Source organism: Gavia stellata, chromosome 1, assembly GCF_030936135.1.
Source record: "Gavia stellata isolate bGavSte3 chromosome 1, bGavSte3.hap2, whole genome shotgun sequence".
Classification (NCBI taxonomy): domain Eukaryota; kingdom Metazoa; phylum Chordata; class Aves; order Gaviiformes; family Gaviidae; genus Gavia; species Gavia stellata.
The window spans coordinates 58,828,888-58,853,250 of NC_082594.1; the positions used below are offsets into that span (position 1 = coordinate 58,828,888).

At 41.1% G+C, this 24,363-nt stretch overlaps 1 protein-coding gene across 1 annotated transcript in view; it reads left to right on the forward strand.

Moving 5' to 3' along the window:
- Positions 1-24,363, forward strand: part of FARP1 (FERM, ARH/RhoGEF and pleckstrin domain protein 1) — a 173,386-nt gene that overhangs the window by 100,411 nt on the left and 48,612 nt on the right. Inside the window, exons 2-11 of the mRNA XM_059831559.1 lie at positions 1,741-1,845; positions 8,315-8,357; positions 9,484-9,562; positions 12,006-12,103; positions 16,849-16,963; positions 18,129-18,276; positions 20,978-21,073; positions 21,598-21,761; positions 23,396-23,464; positions 24,214-24,298. Coding sequence (XP_059687542.1) covers positions 1,741-1,845; positions 8,315-8,357; positions 9,484-9,562; positions 12,006-12,103; positions 16,849-16,963; positions 18,129-18,276; positions 20,978-21,073; positions 21,598-21,761; positions 23,396-23,464; positions 24,214-24,298 — 1,002 coding nt within the window. The remainder of the gene's footprint in view (positions 1-1,740; positions 1,846-8,314; positions 8,358-9,483; positions 9,563-12,005; positions 12,104-16,848; positions 16,964-18,128; positions 18,277-20,977; positions 21,074-21,597; positions 21,762-23,395; positions 23,465-24,213; positions 24,299-24,363) is intronic.

Here is a 24,363-nt window from a genome sequence, read left to right on the forward strand (position 1 = left end):
TTCTTGATCTGGTTTCTGACAGTATTCCTGAGGCTAATGTTTGCTACAGCTAACATTAACAAATAGTTAATGAAATAATCTAAGTGAACATTGCTTCCTGGTGGCATAGGTCTGTTAAAGGCACTGGGAGTATGTTGGGTAAAAACCTGCTCAGCAAGTTCCTGGGGAGGTGAGCTTGGCTTTTCCCTTCCAACTTTCAAACCAGCCAGCGTTGAAGCGGTCGGTCGTTGTGTCCTGCATCACCGGGGTGACAGCGCCGCTGTGGTGGCACATATATCCTGTGCCTTCCCTAGAAAAGCATCATCCTTGTAATTTCTCTGGTGTAAGCCTCGCTACTGGGTGTTTACTTTTCACAGTTCATACTAGACAATGTTAGATAAATTGCCTTTGGAAAGATACTTTGTACTTAGGGTTGTGGCTGGGTATTGCCCCAGGTGGAAAAAACCTGGGGATTTGGTTTTTGGTATCCCAGTGAAACAGACCAAACTGCGTAGTGACATACCTGGGAGGAGGTGGGATTGAGCAGCTGCCTGTAGCCTCTTGGTACTGGCACTGCCTGAGATGCCGGGACCCAGGCTCAGACTCAGGTTTGAGCCTGGTCAGCCGGACTGCCTGCCTCTAATGGTTTTCTTTTCTATGCTTGGTTACTGCTGTTTTATTTTGCTCTAGTAATTATTTACTGAGCAGAAAGGGAAGGAGCCAATCTGTAGGTTGAGTGCAAGGGCACTTGTCTGGGGTGTGATGGGTCTTTTGTAACGGTGGAGTTTGTGCAGTTTAATGGGTTACTATTTGTCCTGAAGTGAGTGGAGATCTGTGTTTCAGGGCCTCTTGAGTTAAAATAGGTGCATTTGTCCAAGGAACAAAAATATTTTATTTCAGTGATTGGCCTTTTTATACAGAAACAGTATAAAACAAGAAAGACTTCTGGAGAGCTGTAACTTACAGTATTTGCTGCACGTGTGGATATAACTGACGTGCTGATGAGAAGAATCCTTATAATCGGCAAAGCGGCGTCTCAGGGAGCTAATATTGGGCTAGAACATCTGGTCTTTATAGGGGGAAGTCTTGCAGTGTCTGGAAGGAAACGCTCTTGACTCCTCCAAATTACTCAACAGCTCTGTTAGGGTAGCACAGATGGGCCTTGACCAGTCTCAGTGCCTCACAGCAGGAGGCTTGGGATAAGCCCGTATGAAGTCAGAACCCAGGGCTTGAGCCTGTTGCATATCAAGCAGTGTCCAGCAAACCCTCAGACCCCTGTTTTTTGGTTGACAGGTTTGTCGCTGAATGTTTTGGTTCCAGTACGTTGTACACAGTTGTACATAGCACCACCTGACATGGCTTGAAGGGCCATGGGATGAAATAGCTGTCTTCCAAAATTCACAGTAGCAATATAGTTTAGAGAATGACACCTTACTGCATTGCACATTTACACGACAGACATAAGAAAATTATCCCGCAAGTCACTCTCTTCTACCTCTTTTATTTCATGGTATTTTTCCCTAAAAAATAAAAATGCAGTAAAGATGGATTCCAAGCTACCATCCAGGGATGGATGGATTTTTCATAGCTTTAAAACTAGTGTAATTATTGTCAACTGCCCTGTGGGTATGGTTGGAATATTCACTGGTTTTGTAAACTGTTTTGACAGTTTTGTTTGCTGGACAATTTCTTAGCATCATAATTTTTCTGCCACTAATTAAAAGCATCTTTGTAACTCTAGGATTTCTTTTCTTCTTACAGCAAAGAGCTCCAGGGAAAGTTCTGCATGATGCTGTTTGCAACCACCTGAACCTTGTTGAGGGCGACTATTTTGGCCTTGAGTTTCCAGATCATAAAAAGATGATGGTATGTAAAAGGATTAATTTTCAGCTGATTTTCATCTACATACACACTGATGTTCTCTTTTCCTGCTCCTCACTTATAAGGTATGTTTAATCCTCAATCTCCAAAAGAAAAAAGGGACTCTTTTTAAAAAATGTTCTTGCCTGCTGGAGTTGAATAAATGTTTTTAAAACCTGATTACTCCTGTCAGATTTCATCTGTGTTGAAAGTAGCAGCCAATTCAGACACAAGTTGGAAAAGCATTTTGTCTTTATCAGCTGCAGTAGAGAAGCCAAAGGCCAGACTGTTGCAGAGTCTCAACTCTGATTTTACAGTCCTGCTTAATGTGGGGTTCAGGAATAGTAAAATCTTCCTCCGCAGACAGAGAAGATTCAATGATTGTTACATACTTCCATGAAAAACATTGTGGGCAAGAAAATTGATAGATAAAATATAATGAGGTTAATAAAAAAGAAATCAAGAACAAAAAACCTAATAAATTGATTAAAGTTCTGTCTGCGGAGCTGTGTGGCACAGGCAGGTGTCCTGGTCCTGACACTTCGGACTCTGAGAACAGCTGCCGGCAACATTCAGGCATTGCACTAATACCTCTAGGGTGGAAACAGTATCATGTAGCAGAGAAAGCCAAAGGCTAATGTCTTCTCAGCCTCTAATGACTTTCTTTCTGAAGTTTGTTTTACTTTAGACTTACTGTGTGACCTACTGGTATGTGTGCTAGTTATCTGGCTGTTTGACCAGTACATTCTAGTGTATACTGGATTTCTTGCCTGTTCAGTGAATTCTGCACCAGTAGCCTGGCTGACCTAAAGGAGATGACTTCGGGCAATTAGAAAAAAAACCTATTTTCCATCCATCTATATAAAATTTCTGTAAGGAGCAATAATTGGATCTCGTTAGGTCATGCAGAGAGGGAATTAGAAAGGCAAAAGCCCACCTAGAGCTCAATCTGTCCACGGTTGTAAGGGATAACAAAAAATACAAATACATTAAAAACAAAAAGAGAGCCAAGGAGAATCTCCATCCTTTACTGGATGCGGGAGGGAACATTGTCACCAAGGATGAGGAAAAGGCTGAGGTACTTAATGCCTTCTTTGCCTCAGTCTTTAATAGCCAGACCAGGTATCCTGAGGGTAATCAGCCCCCTGAGCTGGAAGACAGGGATGGAGAGCAAAATAAACTCCCCATGATCCAGGAAGAAGCAGTTAATGACCTGCTATGCCACCTGGACACTGACAAGTGTGGGGCCTGATGGCATCCACCCAAGGTTACTGAGGGAGCTGGTGGAGGAGCTTGCCAAGCCACTCTCCATCATTTATCAACAGTCCTGGTAAACAGGGGAGGTCCCAGACGACTGGAGGCTTGCCAATGTGACGCCCATCTACAAAAAGGGCTGGAAGGAGGATCCGGGGAACTACAGGCCTGTCAGCCTGACCTCGGTGCCAGGGAAGATTATGGAGAGGTTTATCTTGAGGGCGCTCACAGGGCACGTGCAGGACAACCAAGGGATCAGGCCCAGCCAGCACGGGTTCATGAAAGGCAGGTCCTGCTTGACCAACCTGATCTCCTTCTATGACCAGGTGACCCACCTAGTGGATGAGGGAAAGGCTGTGGATGTTGTCTACCTGGACTTCAGCAAAGACTTCGACACTGTCTCCCACAGTATTCTCCTGGAGAGCTGGCCACTCATGGCTTAGACAGGTGCACTCTTTGCTGGGTTAAAAACTGGCTGGACAGCCGAGCCCAGAGAGTTGTGGTGAATGGAGTCAAATCCAGCTGGCAGCTGGTCACAAGCGGAGTCCCCCAGGGCTCAGTTTTGGGGCCGGTCTTGTTTAATATATTTATCGACGATCTGGATGAGGGGATTGAGTGCACCCTCAGCAAGTTTGCAGACAACACCAAGTTGGGTGGGAGTGTTGATCTGCTGGAGGGTCGGAAGGCTCTGCAGAGGGATCTGGACAGGCTGGATCGATGGGCTGAGGCCAATAGTGTGAGGTTCAACAAGGCCAAGTGCCGGGTCCTGCACTTGGGTCACAACGACCCCAGGCAACGCTACAGGCTTGGGGATGAGTGGCTGGAAAGCTGCCCTACAGAAAAGGACCTGGGGGTGTTGGTCGGCAGCTGCTGAACATGAGCCAGCAGTGTGCCCAGGTGGCCAAGAAGGCCAACGGCATCCTGGCCTGTATCAGGAATAGTGTGGCCAGCAGGAGTAGGGAGGTGATCATGCCCCTGTACTCGGCACTGGTGAGGCCGCACCTCGAATCCTGTGTTCAGTTTTGGGCCCCTCACTACAAGAAGGACATTGAGGTGCTGGAGCGTGTCCAGAGAAGGGCGACGAAGCTGGTGAGGGGTCTGGAGCACAAGTCTTATGAGGAGCGGCTGAGGGAACTGGGGTTGTTCAGTCTGGAGAAGAGGAGGCTGAGGGGAGACCTTATCGCTCTCTACAGTTACCTGAAAGGAGGTTGCAGAGAGGTGGGTGTTGGTCTCTTCTCCCAAGTGACTAGTGACAGGACTAGAGGAAATGGCCTCAAGTTGTGCCAGGGGAGGCTTAGGCTGGATATTAGGAAAAATTTCTTTACTGAGAGAGTGGTGAAGCATTGGACCAGGCTGCCCAGGGAGGTGGTGGAGTCACTCTCCCTGGAGGTGTTCAAGAAATGTGTGGACGAGGCATTGCGGGACATGGTTTGGTGGGCATGGTGGTGTTGGTTGATGGTTGGTTGGACTTGATGATCTTACAGGCCTTTTCCAACCTTAGTGATTCTGTGATTCTGTGTGATCCTGTGAATATTTCTTAACAGAAGACACAAACAAGGATTTACCTGCTGCTGCAGTAATCTGTTGTCGCGCCTTAGTGCAGGCTCATATGGACACTAAAACTGAACAGTAGCGGTCATAATGTTTTAGGCTAACTATAATTAAAGAGGAAATTTAAAGAAATGGACATTGATCTTTAAAAGTGATCCGCTTCACAGTTTGCTCCTGGATTTACATGAAACAGTTTACTAGAAAGTTTAGTATTCTGCCAGATATCCTTGGCTAATGCTTCAGGTAACTTGAGACCTTAACATAACTCTTCAAACCAGTGCAACTATACAGTACTGTTACAACAGAGAGTCCATGTAGCCATGTTAATAATGGCATACTGACATTCCTTATGTATGTATGTATGTAAAGCTGAAACAAATCCTAACGTCTTGTGTATATACAGTTGCGTTTTAGTTTTCTAGAAAATAGAGAAGGTCATTTGATCAACTTTCTCTACTTCACAGGTCATTAAGTTTCAAATAGATGACCCTCTGTGTTTTGCTCGGAGACCTGAAGTAAACTAACGCTTTTCAGTCTTGTGAAAACAAAATGGTTTATTTGCTTGAGGCAGAACACAGGAGAGATTGAGCTGCTGCCAGTGCCTGAGGCCCTTGCAGCGGCAGGAATTGACTGGCTGGAAATATGTCCAGACGATCACCGTGAGGGAGCCAGGGTTCTGATGAGGAGAAAGGTGGAGAAAACCCCCTAAGGCTATTGCCAGTTTGACCTGGAGGAAAACGCCTCCATGCATCGAGCATGGTAACTCACCTGGCCCCTACTCTTGCAAAAGGAAATATTAGCTAAGTATCTGAGAGCGTCAGTCCGTGTTCTGCTGGTTCTTCCAATCTTTGCTTCTGAAAAAGGGGGAGATCCCCAGATCTTGCCCATGTCTAGTCAGCTGTGCCCCAAGAATGGTGAGATTCAGTGGAAGTAATGCCTTCGACCACCTAAAAGGAACTCACAGAAACTCTGAAGCAGGAGATTTGATTATGAATCATTTCAGTGTGGAGCAGCACTCTGAGAGTAGTATTTACACTTAAATTTATATGATGCAGTTGAGGTGAGTGTTCCTGTGGGATTTAAAACTTTCTGAACTTAATAAAGGCCATAATGTAGAACTCAAGCATGGTGCAAATAAAAAAAAATTTGCAGTTAATGGTGTGTCTGAGAAACAAAGCACACATGCGTATTTTACATTCATATCATCTGAAGAGAATGAGTTGCTTTTCCAATGTAGAGTGCAATGTAAAAGGAAAAATAAATATTTAGAGCATGTTTTTTTGGGTGTAATCATATGTACGCAAAGTCATATATTCACAGTTTGGCTGTTTTTTCAACATGGAAGACTCCAGACCTCATATCTGACATATTGACAGTTGTATGTCAAGACACCTGGCAGCTGTATACATTCAAGCGTGCCGTGCTTGTAGCAGACAAGATGTGCATGGGACATGAACGTGGAGGGTCTGAGGGCTGCACTTCCTGCTGGGACAAGGAGAAATGAGGCACTGTTGCCAAGCCTGGGGTTTCACAGAGTTTCATCACACTTGATATCTGCCCCAATTCTCCAGCTGCTGAAATCCGGTCACTGTCGCAGAATGCCAGACTTTGTTTAAAAAATAAATAATCTAGCCTTTGTAGTTCTGGAGAAAATTGAAAACATGAATCTTAATTGAATCCTCACATTGTTTTTCATTTCCGGTTTATAAACCAGTCTCAGATTGGCTGTGTTTAGGTACAGTGTGGGAGTTGCATGATGTGTAAGTTTTGATTGGTTGGGTTTGGCGATAGTGGTGAGGTCTTCATTTTGCCCCACCTTTCTCCCTACACATGTTCAATACGTGCATTTCTAGTATCCAGCAGTCTGGTCAAGGATGTTGTAACTTGCTTGTAGGATGACTGGGAAAGTGTAGAAAGGAATGACACACTTGTGTGCTTATGCTGTATCATAAACTGCCTCTGGAGGGAGAGAGATTTTTTTTTTTTTGGTGTCAAGTGAAATACATTACTGTCATATTCTTGTAAACTAACTGTTTTCTATTCAAAATTTTTTTTTTCCCCACTAAACTTGGCAAAGTCCCTGAACTTTGTTGCAGATTACGTACATGTCAGCTTTCTGAAACAAAACAGTTTTAAGTTACTGAAGTGTACTGAAATGCCAAAAAGTGTCAGAACCAGTTTAATGTGTGGTAAACACTGTGTTCCTATTCTTGGATAACCAAGTTTCTTTAGCCCTTCTGAAAAAAAAAGACTTTCATAGGCTGAGAAACATAAAAAGAATTCCATTGAGAAACCTTAGTGGGTGTGAAAGGCCAGGAATGTGAGGTCTTTCCTAATTGGAATCACTGATATTAGTAATGATGAAAACAGTAAACAGCGTTGGAGCAGTTACAGCAGCAGTACAGTCCTATTCCTGTCTGGCTTCTCAGGTGATTTTCTAAAATGGATATTTTGAGTACGTTTCAGTCTCTGCGTAATCTAAAATTACTAAAGGTCAAAGATGTATTTGTTTCAATACGTATTCTTTTTATAGAGGAAGGCTCAGTTAATTTGTTTTTTAATGGCTTTAACCTTTGTGACGGTTGTAGGATGTTCCTCCACAAATTCCAGATGTCCCCGAGGGAGGCTCCGTGCAATTTAGTGAGATAACAAAATACAAATCTTGGGCATAGTTAGTTACCAGCTGAGGACCATGAGCTGTTGCACTTCTCCAGGCCCTGCAAGTCGTTTGGCTTTTACCTTCTGCATGATTGTCTCTCAGCTTACCATAATATTTTGCCCAGGCCCTTCTGACTGCAAGTGCAGAATTGGGGTTTAGGCTCTGAAAACTGTATTTCCACCCACTGCTTCCCTTTCGAAAGCTGAAGGAAAGACCTACACACTGTCCTGAAAAATGGGTTGTTAAAAACCGAGCTGAAAGTAAACTATATGCAGAAGTTACACTAATTAAGAAATCCTAGGCCTGAGCTTCCCAGGTCTATAGAAAAGAGAAAACGTTACATAGCTATAAAGTAAGCTTCCTCCCGCCTGCGCTTTGCACTGTGTCTGCCTCACGCCCTTGACCTGAGAGGACTTTCCTCCTCAGGTGGTGGTGGTGAGACTCCTTTACCTCTGTGGGGCAGAGCCGGGGAGCTCCACATTTATGCCCAGGCCTCACAGTGGGACTCCTGTTGGGTCCCCAAAGCCAGGAGGTTGCCACCTTCTTCCTCCATTTGCCCAGCATTCCCAGCTCAAAGGCAAGCACCAGCCCCTTTCACTTGCCTTTCTCAAGATTAATTTGGGTGAGGACCATAATGACAGTACAGGACTGTCTTTTTCTGAACTCCTTGTTTCAGTTGTCCTTTCACAAAATGAATGGTTCCTGACCAAACGTGCCATGATTGTTGGTATCTGAGACAAGTGAGGGGGAGATCCCCTTGCAATTTCCCAGCTCTCTGAATCTGTACTGCCTCAAAAACTGTGCCACGGTAACAGCCATTAACAGTGCTGTTTCCTGAGCATCTTTCAGAGTTTTGGGGAGAAAATCCACTACATATAATTTGGGAGAGCATGATGACCTCACTGGAAAAAATAACTAAGTAAATGAAAGTCTAAGTAGTGCAATGAAAAATGCTCCTTTGTGAGTAGTAGTTTGTGCAGAGATGATAACACCGCCTTCTTTTGTTTTCAGGTGTGGCTTGATCTTTTGAAGCCTGTTATGAAACAGATTAGAAGTAAGTACTTCCTTGCTGTCATTTATTTTGTCAATTTGAGAGTACCTGAATAAATGAGGGCTCTGTCATTTGGGATCTTTATCTTCTCAACTGTCTTCACTGAATTTTGTTTGGATTATTTTTTTTATTTCTCTTCTGTCCTTAAAAGATGAACTGTGCATGCTGTGAAATTACATCACATGAACATATGAAGGGGCTGACCCAGTAGGAGGCAGAGGTTTAGTCAGTCACTAGAAGAGGCAGTGGTGGCAATGGAGTAAACAGTTTTGTAGAGAAAAAAAACATGCAGTAAAAGAAGGATTAAAGGAAGCACACATTGCCAAAAGGTAACAGTAATCAGGATAAAAGAAAATGAACAGGAAGACAGTATTGCTGGGAAGGAGCTAGCAAATATGTTAAAGCTCTCTAGGACATAGCTGCAGAACTTGGAACTGTCTGAGACCAAGAGGAGGAAACAGTTGGGTTAGGGGCATCAGGGAAAGTTATGGTGGGTGGGGGGAACCAAAAGGAATTTGTAAATAGCCATCAGCTCTGGGAGGAGTAGAAGGGAACAGGAAAGGTTTGGGTTATTTTTTTCCTCTATCAAATATCAGCGAAGTTCTTAATTTATTGAGCTTTGCCATTAAGATTAAGTTTTCCTAGGTGCCCCTCTGGTCATATTAGTCTGAGTGTATGTTCTGGCACCTCTCCCCCTCATGAGAGAGAGATGCATTGCTCCTTTTGTCACTGGTCGTACTTGTAAGAGTCAGAACAAATGTGCTGCTGTTAAAACAGAAATAGTAATTTGCTAGTGGACTTGAAAAGTGGAGTGTATTTTAGCTCCCTCCTGTTCTGAAGCAAGGAAAATAGACACACATAATTTATTTTATTGGTTCAACTGATGTAATTACTAAAAACAGACTCAGTTTTGGCAGAGTATCCCTCCACCAAGTTACTGTTCTCTTTTATTGTGTGTAGATTTTATTGTGCAATCTCTAAAGAACCCAAATACTAATAAAGGACAGGAGATTAGCATGTATGTGTGCACTGCAAGTTCCATGAATCATCTCTTGTACATCATTCTGTGTAATAAAATTCGGCCAGCATGTTATTGATGTTCACTAACTTCCTTTGACATTTCCCCTAGGACCGAAACATGTTGTTGTAAAATTTGTGGTAAAATTCTTCCCACCTGACCACGCTCAGCTGCAGGAGGAACTGACAAGGTTAGTAGCTGCATGACTGGGATTTTTTAATTAAATCTTTGGTGGACAGAGGGCAGAACATAGAATTTGAGATGATTGGGTGAGGATCAAGGGCTGCCTCTTAGTATTAACTTGATGTTATTTGCCCCAACCTTGAATGCACCTGAAAAATAGGCGCTAAGATTCTGTTGCAGTCTGTGCTGAGAGGTTCTGCAAAGTGCAGGAGTCCTTTGCCTCCTTGGATTTGGGGCTCTGGGAGAGCTTTGCTTACCTCAAGAGAAAGCAGTTTGGCAACAGAGTTCTCCGAGCCCCTTTGGCAGTGGTGTCAGAAGGGACCTGACTAAGGCACGTGTTGGTGCCCTGGGGCGCGCCTTTGCTGAGGGACACATGCGACTCTACACCTGCATTTGGGAAAGAGTTGTTTGCATGAATTGCCAAGTTGCAGCAGCATTAGATCCTGTTCCTATAGCCAACACAAATGCCCAAGTTTTGCACAGGTGTAACTGTGACTTCAGAGATGGAGAAATGGAAAGGAGAGGGAATAAAATGAAAAGTAAGAGGAAGGCAGAGAAGGATACACACATATGCAGAAAGAGTACCTTAAAGGTGTGTTTATTTTCAGTGTATTTCAAAAACTTCATTTAAGCTCTGAATTTCACACTGTATTGGCATAGAGAGTCACATTTCTCTGTGAGTAAATATGTATATGAGGGACCTATTAAGGTTCTTCCTCATTAGCAGGTCCTTCCTTTATGTTCAGAAACATTGTTTTGTTGCAGCATTTCTTCACTGAAACTTCTCAACTCTTTTTCTAATCTACAATATTATTATTTTAAACTACATTTTTCCATTCTGATTCAGTATTTTCACTATTAACTTTTATTTTCAATCTTCCCATAAGATGAAGTCCTCTTTTACAAAGAGCTCTTGTGTCCTTATGACCTGCTTTATAAAGAACAAGTCCACCTTTGTAATGTTCTGTGTTTATCTCTGTCTTGTTTTATTTTGGTAATAGAGCAATGGAACGGAAAAAAAGAAATGATTGATATCTCTTGCTGGCCTGGACAGAGGAAAGTAGAAAAGTAGGAAGAAGGAATATTTACTTGAAAGACTGAGTAAAAACAATAAAGGGATGAATGAAAACAATGTGATGTTACTAATGAAACATTTCTGTTTCTGAATAGATATTCTGCATATCAGTTGCTTACTATGTGAACTGTAAATTGATTTTCTGCACCTGGGGACGTGTCTCTGAATCCTAATGACTTTTTTGGTTAAATTTTAAATGTGTATGCTAGGGAACTTGAATGTATCTACACAGCAGTGTGTAGGATGTGAAAGCATATCCACAGGGAACAGCTTCATCGCTTCAGGAAGCAGAGAATACAACTCTTTTGTGCTATATTGTTCTACTAGGGTAAATTTTGTATGGGTAGGCAGATGTCTGCAGCTTTCAAAAGGACATTATTTAGATCTGCTGTATTATTTCATGTCCTGTGTATGTTTCCATACTCCTCAAATCAGCTTGCCCTTTTCATTTAATTTACTTACATCTCCTCATTCAGAAACTCAGTGTTCAAATGAGAGCTTTTCACTGAACCTGTTAAAATCTAGTCTTATTAAAAACTATAGAGATCCTAGTATGAGTTCTCCAGAGAAGCTGCAGTCTTTGGAGGGCTTGTTAAGGTATCTAACCAGTTCAGGATTCATACCAACTGTAGGAGAAATGCTTACTGCTAGGTCATTTTTTTCTAGGGAAGAATTTGATGCTGTGTAGAACTAAGAAATTTCAGTTCCTTTTGAAGCTAGAAGAAATTTAAATGTTGAAATAATATTGCAGACCTGTGATACCTGCACTTAAACTGTCTACGTAGAGAGGCCCTATGTGGCTGAGATGGTTTGGAAGCAAATATGTTAAAAAGGGCTGGTGCATAGGCAGTGCAGGTAACTGGGCCACAAAAGAATCAGAGCTAGCTAGAGTTGTTCAATCAAGATCTTGCCCCTCATTTCCAGGTGAGTGTCAATGCGGAAGTTTAGAGTTCTCCTTGTGTTCTGCAAGAACTAACTGGTAACTCTAACTCACTGGTTTATCTGGCATTTCTTCATAGTTACAAGTAGCTCCATTATCTAGTGCCGCTTGCTGTGCGGTTGCTGAGCACTTAATAGCTGTCACATTTGTTTCCACTGTCGTATCGCTTCCAGATCTCATTGCTGTGGTTCAAAAAGAGGGAAGGAGAGAAAAGAGTATCTCAGTTCTGCAAAGCAGCCACCGTTTAAGATTCTAATGGCTGTAATACAGTATCTGTTATGTTTTATTTAGCCTCCAAACTTAGGAAATTCAGATCACCTCTGGAGATTCCAAAAAGTGAAAGGAACATGTAGCCAAAACCAGAGCTGGCATTGCAATACTTCCCCCTCTTTCCCTCATGCTTTGTGTAACACTTTGTTCACTTTTGGTTTGCAGGTATCTATTTGCATTGCAAGTGAAGCAGGACCTGGCACAGGGAAGGCTAACGTGTAATGATACCAGCACCGCCCTCTTAATCTCGCACATAGTACAGTGTAAGTTCCCTTTTTTCTTCTTTCCAGGAGGATAAACAGGATGGTTGGTTGGACATGCTTTGCTGGGTTACCTGTTAGACGCTGCCGTAGGGACAGGTTTAAGCCATACGGACAATTTATTATATTTCTGTATAATGGCATTCAAATACAGGTAATTTACTTTTTCAAATAAAGCAGAGCTTCTGGACAATGGATTTGCATTTTTAAAGCACTGCATTTAATAGCCTGCCTAGGATCATTTGAAAAGCAAACTTTGCAGGCAGTGGCAAACAGGTTGAATTCTTCTCCTGAATTCCTGTTTTATTATACTTTGTATCATGTCAGCAGAGCATTCAAATTCCTGGAGGTCTGTATGCTGTCTAGAGAATGTAATAAATAAACATGTAAACATGCTTAGAATGCCAGACTAAATCACAGTCCTAAGAGGAAACTGATAGGGAAGAAAAAACCAACAGATTTTAAGCTTTTTTTTTTTTTTAACTGCAAAGTATGCACAATAAGACTGTTCAGTAGAATCATACATTAACTTTGTTCATTGCATCAAAGCTTCTTTTAGCTTCCAGATCACTTGAAAGGCATCATATGTTTTCCGTTTCAAGACTTTATGGATACTCTTGAGAATAACATTAGGAAAAACCACTTAGTAGCATGTATAATGATCATAATAGACCATTGTTTTGAATGGTTGTTGTACAATTCAGTATTGCATATTTCCACTGAAATGCTGTTGTATGGCAATTTCGGCCAAGAAGAACGTTCAGATGCTCTTTAGTGATAAACAGATAAATCTCATGACCCTTTGTCATAGTGCGTTTGAGTGTTAGTGCAGTTTCTCATCAATTGCTGTTGGAAAGGCAGGTATTGCATGGTCTTCTATTTGCCATGGTCATCATTGCCCAGTGTGACTTAAGTAGCAAAAAGAAGCTGTACAACAGCCTCTGTGAAATTCTGTATTCCTCATACCATTTTAAAACTGAGTATTTTTGCAGCACAGACAAAAAAAAAAAAAATCCTTGGCTAGCGAGCTTTTTGTGTCTTTCTGGTTTTCCCGTTATGGTGTCCAGCACACCAACTGTAGTTCTTTCCTCGGTTAAGCTAGTTCTAACTTCCCATCATCTAAGGAGAAAAAGTCTTGATCGTTTGGGGGAAATTGAGTATCATTTGTTACACTGTATTCTAGGAGGGTGAGTTTTCCTACTAAATGTCTGTGCACCAAAGAAAGATGTGAGGGAGAGGACACCGTAATGCATGTGTCTCCCTTCATTTGAGTTACTGCTTCATGATCATCCTCTCTTGAGCTCTTAGACTTTATAAGCATTGTTTTCCTTATGATTTCTACTTAGATCCTGTTTCATGTCTTACTCATCTCTTATTGATTATTCATTTAAGTTCTTCACTGAACTGTCTAGAGCTCTGGTGTCTGAACTGCTCAGATTGCAACTGCTAGCTTGTTTTCCTAAAGCAACAGCATAAGAGGATAAAATACAGGATGCCCTTTCACCTTTACAAGCTGTCCCTTTCCCTTCTCCCCACAGTCAAACTCAGATTTAATTCAGTGTTTTTTCAAAATTCCTCCATTATACACCTGGCCATTCCCCCTGACATACCTATGCAGGCCAGCAAGAAGCGTTCTTTTCAAAGTGTGCAAAAATGGCAAATCACCACTATTGCTCTTATGCTGCTGAGATGCGTTATACTGTTGGATTAAATAATTTTCCTCAGTTGCTGGAAATGATCATGATGCATTTGAAATCTTTCTAGTTCTTTGTCCCCTTCACCTGTGAGCTAGAGATGCACAGTGATTCTGAACTGGGATTTTAGGAATCAGGTAGTACTGTCCTTATAGGGTGAGTAAGGTAAGATACTTCTGTACTGAAAAATGAGTTTTTTCGATCGTGTCAGAAGGAGAGAGGTGAGAGATTCATCACACACAAGTGAGATAGTATTCACAGAATCTGAACTGCCATTTTGGGCAGAGGGATGTTGTGCCTCATGGTGCACCAACAGTGCTGCTACCCCTTGCCATCTCCTGACTGCAAGCTGGACCTTTTTGTTGCAGTTTATGATTTTTCCCCTCTCCCTTTTTTGTGTAACAGTGTTTGCTAGAAACCTCTGCTAGAAGTTTGCAGCTATCTCATTTATTTATCCATCTTGTGTGTCCATGTTTCTGTGAAAATTTTCTCTGATAAGAGTCTATAGCTGTATCTTACCCACATGGCTGTCTTTTGTATTTTTCACTCTAGCTTATTATTCAGTAGCAAAAAAAAAAATTGCATATTTGTCTGCTACAAAAACAAAACTAGACAGCTGATAAGAGTAATGATATCAAAGTGGAAAGATTGAGAATGCAGGAGGTTAGGTATTGTATGTCTTATCGACGCTATGACTATGAGCGTTTTCTGTGGGGGATATCTGATTCCAGGAGGCCCTTATATTATGTATACAAGCTTATGTCAATGGCATAAACTGTTATTTATATGAAATCATAATATGACAGCAAATAGGTGTCTGTTAAATTAGCATGTACATTACAGAATGAAATTTCTATTTGAAACATTCTATTTTAAAATATCTTAAAAGCATTGTAGAAAGTGTTAGAAATGAGAGGACACTTTGATACTGCAAATGATGCAGTAAAGTGGGTGTGTGAAGTAAGAAGATGGACTGATTAAAGGAAAAGAGCTGAAATACAGAGCATTAGACATATCAGAAGTGCTAATGCAGACAGAATACAGCATGGTGTAATGCTCTTGCAAGGTAAGAGAAAAGGGAGCATCAGTGGAAATCAATCTTTAGCTAAAAGACATGAGAGGATTTTAAAGAAGACTTAAATGTGAGGCTGACTATTCAAAATATAACTCCCTCTCTTTCTAGAGGGAGTGCTACTAGAAAGGCATTTAAGGTGGAAAAGGAGGGCTAAGGAGCAAAGGAGGAAAACCTGTTGAGTACGAGGTCAGAGAGAACAAATTCAGAATTAACTTGAAAGCCAGGAGGACAATTTTGATAACGGATTTGCAGTTGATAAATGCAGAGAACATTATAGAAATCATGTAGAGGTGAAATAAGAGTCTTCTGTACTCTTGGCTCCTAAGAAAACCCTACAGAAGGAGATTTAAGTCCATCCGTGTACAAGGACATACAGGGTATGAACTGTGTTTTAAAGAATCAAGGCCCATGTTATTTGAGGTGTTGCAAACCTAGGTGGGCTTATGGCTTCATTAAAGAAGAGGAACTTGCCTTTCATTTGAGTTAGGGTTAAAAACGGACCCTAAATATTTGTGACATTGGGGCGGGTAAAACTGGAGTGAGGGAGCTGTTTCTGAGATGGGGACAAAAGGGACATTTTACAAAGGAGAATCCTTAAAGATTCTGTAGTATTTCTCTTGTCTCAAGGACTGATTCAGAGCAGATGGGATGAGCGAGGGCGTGGAAATCAGACAGTCTCGGTTATCAACTCTTTTCCACCTCTGACCTCTGAAGTATAAAAAGTTATCGTGTGGCTGCAGGCAATTTGGGTTGAAATGTTACTGCTCTGTCATTCATAGATGCTTTGGTCCTCATCTTCCCTGCCTACACAAGTTTATTGCTTCCCCTCCGCATTTGCAGGTACATCTGATCCCAGGCAAACTTTTGTCAGAAATCACCTGCAGTGTTTTAAACATAATCTGAAACCTTCCTTTTTTCTAAAACAGCTTATTTTGGGCAGAACTGGATTAAGACATCATTTCTGTGGGCGGAACTGAGGTGGGGATGAGACAAGGATCTGAGTTTTGGTCTGTGACATCCTAGGTCAACTCCGCAACAACAAGTCTGACTGCAACCTGTATTTAATTTGAGGGTGCTGCTTTTTAATTTCACTGACATTATTAAGGTAGCAGCCTTTGTTGCAGCATTGTTGCTGTTATTCCAGCAGGTTCACAGGCAGAGGCTGCTACGCTGTTCAGTGAAAAAGCTAATAGCAAGATTTTCAAAGGCATTCCAAGAATAGCAGGCAACAAGATAGTAATCTGGCACCCACACAAGGACTGCCTTCCCCTTCCCCCCCGAAAAAAAAAGGAAATCTCACTGAATGGGCTGCAAAATGGAAAGTGGGTGTAACATACTGTTGCACACACGGTATTGAATAACTGCAGCAGATGGGAGCAACTTTGAGGAGGAGGGAGACAGAATGTGTCTCAAACTGCTGCAAAATCAGAGGAAGACAAATGTTTCATAACCCCATGAGATGGAATACATGCCTATGTTCAAACAAGCAAACAAAACCATCTCTCTTCAGATTTTCCCCTGAAGATTACAGTGTGCGGCATGGGCCTGGGGAAGAAGCTTGTGCTTGGCTGCTCTGGGAAAAGCACCTGAGCACCACCATGCGTGTGAGAGAAATGGATGAGTTCTGCTGGATTAGTATTGTCCTCCCTGTCACCTCCCCACCTCTTATCCCACACACAAGTCAAGGCAGCACTGTGATGGCTTCATTTGTTCAGTTGACATCCAATAGCTACTTACTTTGGTTGTGGTGGATGGGAGGAATCCTTGGGCTTCTGCTCACATATGAGATACTAACACAGAGAAGGGAGGAATGTGTGGAAGATAATGTAGTGGGAATCTGAATCAAAACCATGATGCAGCTTGCAAGAAACTATGTTTGCTTCTCTGCCCTTTTCCCAGCTGTCTGCACCTTCTGGATTGCCCAAATAATTCAGATTTAATACAATGTTTTAATAGACTTTTCTTAAAATTCTCCATAGCTGAGATTGGGGATTTTGATGAAACCATAGATCGTGAACACTTAGCGAAGAACAAGTATATACCTCAGCAAGAAGCACTAGAAGACAAAATCATGGAATTTCACCGTAGTCACATGTAAGACTTCTTTGTTCTTGTTATTGGCCTTCTTTTCCTTTAGAGTAGTTCTAACTGTAAATATATGCTAGATCATAAGTAAAAAAGAGACTTGGACCTCTGAGCTTCCCAAAGGTTACTTCTCAAAAAACATTCGGTAAATTTCCGGAAGGTTACTCCTGCCTTTCTCCCATCATCATAACAAGATGTTTAAAGAGCAATTCATTTTGATACTCATTCAAGCATGCCATAATTTTACAGTCTATTTCATACAAAATGTTTCACTGCTGATTTTGTGCATGCAGGTATGATTGCAAATGATGACTGATCAGTCAGGCACTTCTGACAGCAGTCTTTTTGATTTCAAGGACATTGAATGTCGCTTTTTCACCTTTCCATGCTGTACTTAGAGATGGATGAAGAAGGGGTTTAATGATAGTTTAAGGAAAAGCACAAAGTGCTTGCAGGATTAGGGATTTGGGGTAATAGTATTCAAGATTATGATACAAATTGGTATCCTAAGGCCTGGACAAAAGACTAGTAGTAAGAAGATGGTTAAAAGAATTACAAATAAGGCATAGTAAAGTATTTTTTTGCTGTTGAGAACACTTCAAGACTTAACAATTTCATTTTGAGCTACATTGAATTATGTATGAGTGGTAGGGAGTTCTATAGCAGTAATAAAACTTTTGCATAATTTTGTCATGATTAATTTAGTGCTTATGGGTTCTCAACATTTATGTTAATGTTTTCATGGCTTCTGTTTTACTTCATTTTGGTATTGCATTCACTTTTACAATGAACAACATCCTTACATGCTTCTGTTTATGAAATATTTTTTTTAGGAATATAGCATGCTTTTCCAATGGAAAATACAAAGAGAGGTAGTGAATTCTATTAAAGTTAATGGTTCAAAATCTAGCTTTATAAGGTGTGTCAGAATTGGAGCGATCAAAATTTCTAATAGTCTGTAAAATCTGTGGATTCTTTGGTATTGGTTTAGACTAAGATAAAGTTGTTGTTCTAGCTGATATAAATCTGGGGACATAGAAAAAACATGCGGATATTACACCTCTGACAGGTTTCAGTCTCTTTGATGAAATGTCTCTTTGTTCTCTGGAGGACCTGTTGATCTCCATTAAAAGGTGTGAAGAATTCCTGTGTCTTCTCTGTTTTCTTTCTCAAGGGGACAGACACCAGCAGAGTCTGACTTCCAGCTTTTGGAGATTGCCCGTCGGCTGGAGATGTATGGAATACGCTTGCATCCAGCCAAGGACAGGGAAGGGACAAAAATCAACCTGGCTGTTGCCAACACAGGCATTCTGGTGTTTCAGGTTAGAGCTGCTCAGGACATGACTTTGTACTTTATAAAGTAGAGAGATTTCTTACAGCGATAAGAAGTCAGGACCTCAACCATGTCTAAAAGAATTTGGTTGGGAAAATTCAGGAAACAGGAAATTTCAGGAATTTTTTTCTAACAATGACCTTAAACCTTTTATAGCTCATTAGGTCCTTCACTTCCAGGGACTCTTACGTTGTTTGCATGCACAGGGTAGAACTCCATCTGCAGCCACAATGTGCTGTTCAAGATGCAAACTGATCCACAGCTCACAATTTGCAAGTTGGTCATGCTGACACCTCCTACATATAGGAGCAGGTAGGTCTTGCAGGCATGGTGCATAATAAATGGGTGTGAAGCAGGGACAAATAAAACAACAGACAACTGGAGTACATGGAGAAGGATGTAGGAAGTGAATGTAAGCTCTCTGTAGTGTTACTTTGTCAGAGTTTTTACAATTTTCTTGACCAGCCTTGGCCATTCTACCTTTGCTGAATCCATGAATCTTATACCTTTCCCTAAAAGTTCCAAAATATTTTCCTTACATTTCTTTCCTGTCCTCTCCTATGCTAGTCAGCTTAGTAAATGTTTGTGAAGCATCATTAGTCAATTTATCAAATTCTTGTTCTGCAGTTCCCCTTGGGTAAATAACAAATTGGGGTTTTAGAGTTGTGAAAGTACAGATAGTCAGCTGCTGTAAACTGCTTGCACTTCAGATGAACTTATGTCTACTAGCATCCAAAATGCTACTTAACTCACTGTGTGTTAAAAACGGTAAGTAAACTGTTCTTTAAAATGCCCATTTTTACAGTTGTCAAAAAAGACTATTCATTTTAACTGTTTGACTTCAGTTAAAATACTAGTGTTTCCAACCTTATGAAGTACTTTGAGTCCTTTTATAAAGAAAAACAGCAGCAACAAACAAACCCAGAAATATGTCTGACCCAAATGCTCTGAGATCTAAATTGGGGAAAAAAAAAAAAATCAAAAAACCCTACTCAACTAAATGGGTTGGTAGTAAAACCCCAAAACTGACGCTTGAAGCATGAGAACACCAGGATGTTGTTAGAAATGCACATAATTCAAATGACTGTATGTTCAGGCCCTTCCCCTGCTTTCCCACAGAATTTTCATCAGCTGAATTAATGAATTGCAAAGCCTTATAAATTAAGACTGTCTTACGGCTGAAAGTATGTGTCCACACAAAACAGCATGGACCTCACCAAGTCCCAGCAGACAGCTGGGATCCTTCTGTAAAAATGTAGCTGCTGGTTGAAGGCCCAAGGCCTGATTTGTAAAGCTCTAAAACTCAGTCATCTCTTCTTGTCCTAATGTGTTTGGGACTTTCAAAACAGGGGTTTTTTTGAATTTTCAGAAAAACTGGGAAATTTTGCTGGATCAAGCTCCAAGACTGAATGCTGAAAAGGAAGTCAGGCTCTGACCTGCTGGAGTCTGCTCAGCAATTGGCATCTGGCAGTAGGGTTAGGGCTTCCTTCAAGCACTTCACAGGGCAAGAGCCTTAAGTTCATCTTTCTATTTTTGATAGAGAGAAATTGAAATATGAAGACCTCATTAGAATGACCTCAAGGAAAATAAAGGTTCACTCACAAATGGCATAAGCAGTACTCAGACAGACTTATTTTAAAGCCTGCCAGTTATTTAGAAATCAGTGTCAGTGCTGCTGAATATTCTAAGGGAGATTAATTACGTGATTCTTAGACAGCAGGTTGACTTAGCAGAGATCATCACACTGTCATTACTCCTACATCTGTCTGGTGACGGCGCCCAAATCAACATGGGTTTCTGCATTTAGCAACATTGTAGTAACTCTCTGAAACTTCTGTGCTGTGCTGTAGGCATGTTTGTATTGAAGTCTTTACTAAACAAACTACTGTAATGAATATTTTAAAATAATACCTCCAGTACCTTCTAACGTAGATAAAGAACCAGACTTCTGGGGAGTATGGGCTAATGATGCAGTGGCTGGGAATTGTAGTATTTTGAAGATAATTTCTCTCAGGCTTCCTGTTTGCTTCTGGTTTTTGATTGCCTTTTTTGGGGAAAAGCATTTTGTGACTCTTCAGAGACAAGTAATTTATTTAGGTTCCTTTTACTTCTGTTGCTCCCTATGAAATGTCAAAATACTCACAGTATATTGCAGTTCCAATACAGAACTTCCATTTGCTCATTCCCCCCCCCCCCCCCAGTTAAGTGATATTTAAAGGGGTGTTTCTTTTGCCCTGTAGACAGACAAAGAGGAAGAAATTTACCCTGTCAAAGTGAGGTGACCATGTTAGGTGTCTGGATTCCCTGCATTCTCTGTAGCTGATAGAAGGAGAAGGGGGCACCTCTGGGAGGTGACTTAGTCCACTGAAAAATCAGTCTGTATAGTGGAACAAGATAACATCATCTGGGCAAAAGCTGGGCCATCCTGTTTTGTGCAGTGATACTGGATCGGATACTTTCACGTCAACTCAATATACCTAGTCCTATGCAAGAGTTTAACCATAAGTACCTGCCTTCAGTCACGGCACCAGATACTTACGGTTTGCATTATCAGAGGATGAATAATAAGAAATATCATAATTTCAAGTGAAGTGAATAGATGATTAATTTATAACAAGCTTTCTTTAGTGGTTTAGATTTCTCCATTCAGATCTGGAATGCTTAAACTCTGCTGGCTTTGCTCTCTGTAGGGTCACACCAAGATCAATGCCTTCAACTGGGCTAAGGTTCGAAAGCTGAGCTTCAAGAGGAAACGTTTTCTTATCAAACTACGGCCTGATGTGAATGTAAGTACTTGTCAGGAATAGATGAAGTTGACAGAAGGGTATCTGGTAAATTTCTACTCACAGATCAAACACATGATTTCACCACCTCAAGAAGATTTCTTTTTTTTCTAATTAATTGCTTATGTTCACTTTTGGTACTGCACGCATCAACCTGGCACCTCAGGTGAGCAGTCCTAGTAAAGGAAATGTAAACTGAGTGTTACAGAGTCGTCTTCTGGCTGCGACTCTGGTACTATATCATCAATTGTTAAGTTATACCATGTAAACCACCTCTTCTCAGTAATGTTGAGATCACTGCTTTATCTCTGTCACATTTGTCAATGAAAGGAAGTTTGAGCAATAGCTCTGATACTATCAGACAAATCAGTGATGTTTCAAAGTGGGAAGGATAGGGCCTGTTAAGCCTGAAAGCCAATGAGTTGGGAAAAAGGTCTTTTTTGTAGCATAGCACCTGCTTTGTCAGTGCATCTCTGTGGTGTATGTTACTTGCTTGCTTACATTGCAAATGCTATCTCAATTTTCAGAGTTCATTCCAGGATACCCTGGAATTCCTTATGGCCAGTCGAGATTTTTGCAAGTCTTTCTGGAAGATCTGTGTGGAGCATCATGCCTTTTTCAGGCTTTTTGAGGAGCCTAAACCAAAGCCTAAACCTGTTCTTTTTTCTAGAGGTTCATCATTTAGGTTCAGGTAAGACCTGCATTCTTCTTCCCACCTTTGTTGCATCCTCATTTCAAAATCACATCCACCTGTTATTTTCAGCTCCCCTTTTTTACATTGTACTTTGCTCCTTTATATTTTCCATTGCATCTTCTCAACCAGAACAGTGCAAAGAATGCTGTAGGGAAAAAGCCTGCATTCATTTTGTAGTAGCTGTTGCAAAGTAGCTTTCTGGAGGTATGGTATGAAGCATATAGGCTCCAGCTGGTTTTGCATAAGAAAATCCTCCTGTGTCCTAAGCAACACCAGCTAGCAACTTTTTTGGCATTCTTTGGATCCTTTGCGTCTAGCATGGGATCTTCCCTATGTATCAGAGTAGAGATTTGTATTTTCATTGCATGTCCCTGTGGTAAACTCATCTCTATGCAGTTAAAAGCAATGGCTTCTCTTTATGCTGAGACCTTTATGCTTGCAAAGGATTTATGTGAGATGACCACTTATGCCAAGACCAAGTCTACCTGCGATATTGTTAGAGCCATAGAAGAGTTTTTCGTAGTTGGTTTATTGGGTTTTTTTCTTACACTGGCAGAAGCCTCATTGTGGATATTGTATTGTGTATGCCAGGGGAGGAAATGCTTTTTTTCATACAGTTTATTTTGGTTGCGAAGCTGATATAAGCTGAACAGCCAGAAACCCTCTTTGCTGAGATAAACTGTACACTCTAGTTGCCTTGTACAAGAACATAGTAGATATGGCCGTTCTAACTCTCTTCCACTTTGCTTCCTGCCTGCAAAGTAGATTAATTAAGGTGGTAGGACCTATGTTAGCGTAAACAAGCTATAACTTGTTAAGTTTCTGCCTGAGTAAATAGAAGACTGTAGGTGTGTTCAACTTACCTCCTGGTTTGGAAAGCAGGTTTTGGCTACATCGTCCACTTACTGTGATCTGTGCTACATCCATTCAGTAACTTTCTCCAGGCCTTGTGGTAATTCAGTTAGTTGAAAGTCTCTAATGAATGGAAAGGATTTGGTTCTCTACTGAGCATTCTGGAGGTGTGGATTTCCATTACTGCTCTCAGTTCCCTTTGAAGTTTATAAACTTTGCAAAATAGGAAGTGCTGGGCTTTCTCACTACTTTTTCATAGCCTGTAGCAGAAAGGGAGAAAGGGATTTCCAGCCTAAATCTCTGCAGAAAATGTATGTATCTTTAGTTGATGTGTTTAATAGTAGCAGGTGAGTCATGAAGTGCATTTCAGTGGTTTTCAGCTTGGTTCCAGAGTTTACTGACAGCAGGTAAGGCTGGTATTTGACTCAAAAGGATTGAAGAATGTTTTTTGTTCTTGAGAGGAAAACTTAACTCCTGCTTTGCTTTCTATTGTGGTGACTTCCCAGTAACGTAGTACCCTGTAAAGGGCACACAACTGAATTTAAGCAGTTCTGAAATGGCATCAAAAAGTAGCTCCATAGCAAAAAAAGAGGCAAGTAACATGCAAAATGATAAAAATCTGTGTATATCGGACCAGGTCCCCTTCCTTATTATCTTAGGTGAGTTTCTGCTGATAGTGACAAATACTTTTCTGGTGACTTCATATGCAGGCCACATACATGTTTATGATGACCAGGTGGTATATTGTATTAAATATTTTAACTGTGATTTTCTTCCAGTGGTCGGACTCAGAAGCAAGTTCTTGACTATGTTAAAGAAGGAGGGCACAAAAAAGTGCAGTTTGAAAGGTGAGAGAAATCAATGAACTATCCCAATATGTTTTAATCAAAGAAAAGTCATGATTTCCAGTTAGTTATATTCTAAGATATTGGCACCAGTCCAAGTAAAAAATTCCTTCTTTGATGGTTTGACAGTTTATCACTTGTATAATATCCCCCTGCTCCTGAATGTTTTGGCAGAAGTTTGCATAACCCATAGTTTACTTAAAATCAATAGTATTCAGTCTGTTTTTCAGCAGTGAGTGTCCTACCATCACAGGTAACTTCCTCCCGTATTGATTTGCACTCTCTTTGGTGGGATGTTGTTAGTGTATGTGAACAGACTTACTCACCTCAGAACAAAACTGAAAGTAACAGGAATAGGTATGGCCAGCCCCAAGGGAGAGGTCTCCAGGGAAAGCTTCCAACTTGCTAGGGCAAGTTCTGTTCAGTTCTGTCTGAACTCATCTTGCTCGTGGTGAGCTGAAAGTAATGGCCAAAATGCCACAAAGACCATGACCACAGTTTATTGCTTATGACTAATGTTCTGGTGATAGACCATTTTTGCTTCAGTGCCTCTCCCTGTTCTTATGATGGTATGTTTGCAACACATAGCACATTTAAATTTTACAGAAAGGAGGAACGTTAATCTGTTTTAGAGCAAACTTTTATGAAAGCTGCTGTTCAAAGATTTTGTTTTAAAGGAGGCATGTCTCTTGATTCCTATTTGTAGAAAAAACTGAAATGGCTTTTTACTGTGATTTTCCTTTTATCTCCAGGAAACACAGCAAGATTCATTCCATCAGGAGTCTGACTGCACAGCCTTCAGAACAGCATACAGAGGTGCCAAAGCAAGTCAGTGATGTTGAAAACCCTGGATCATGGCTTTCAAACATTTCTTGTTAGATTATCCTCCACTGATTGCTGTT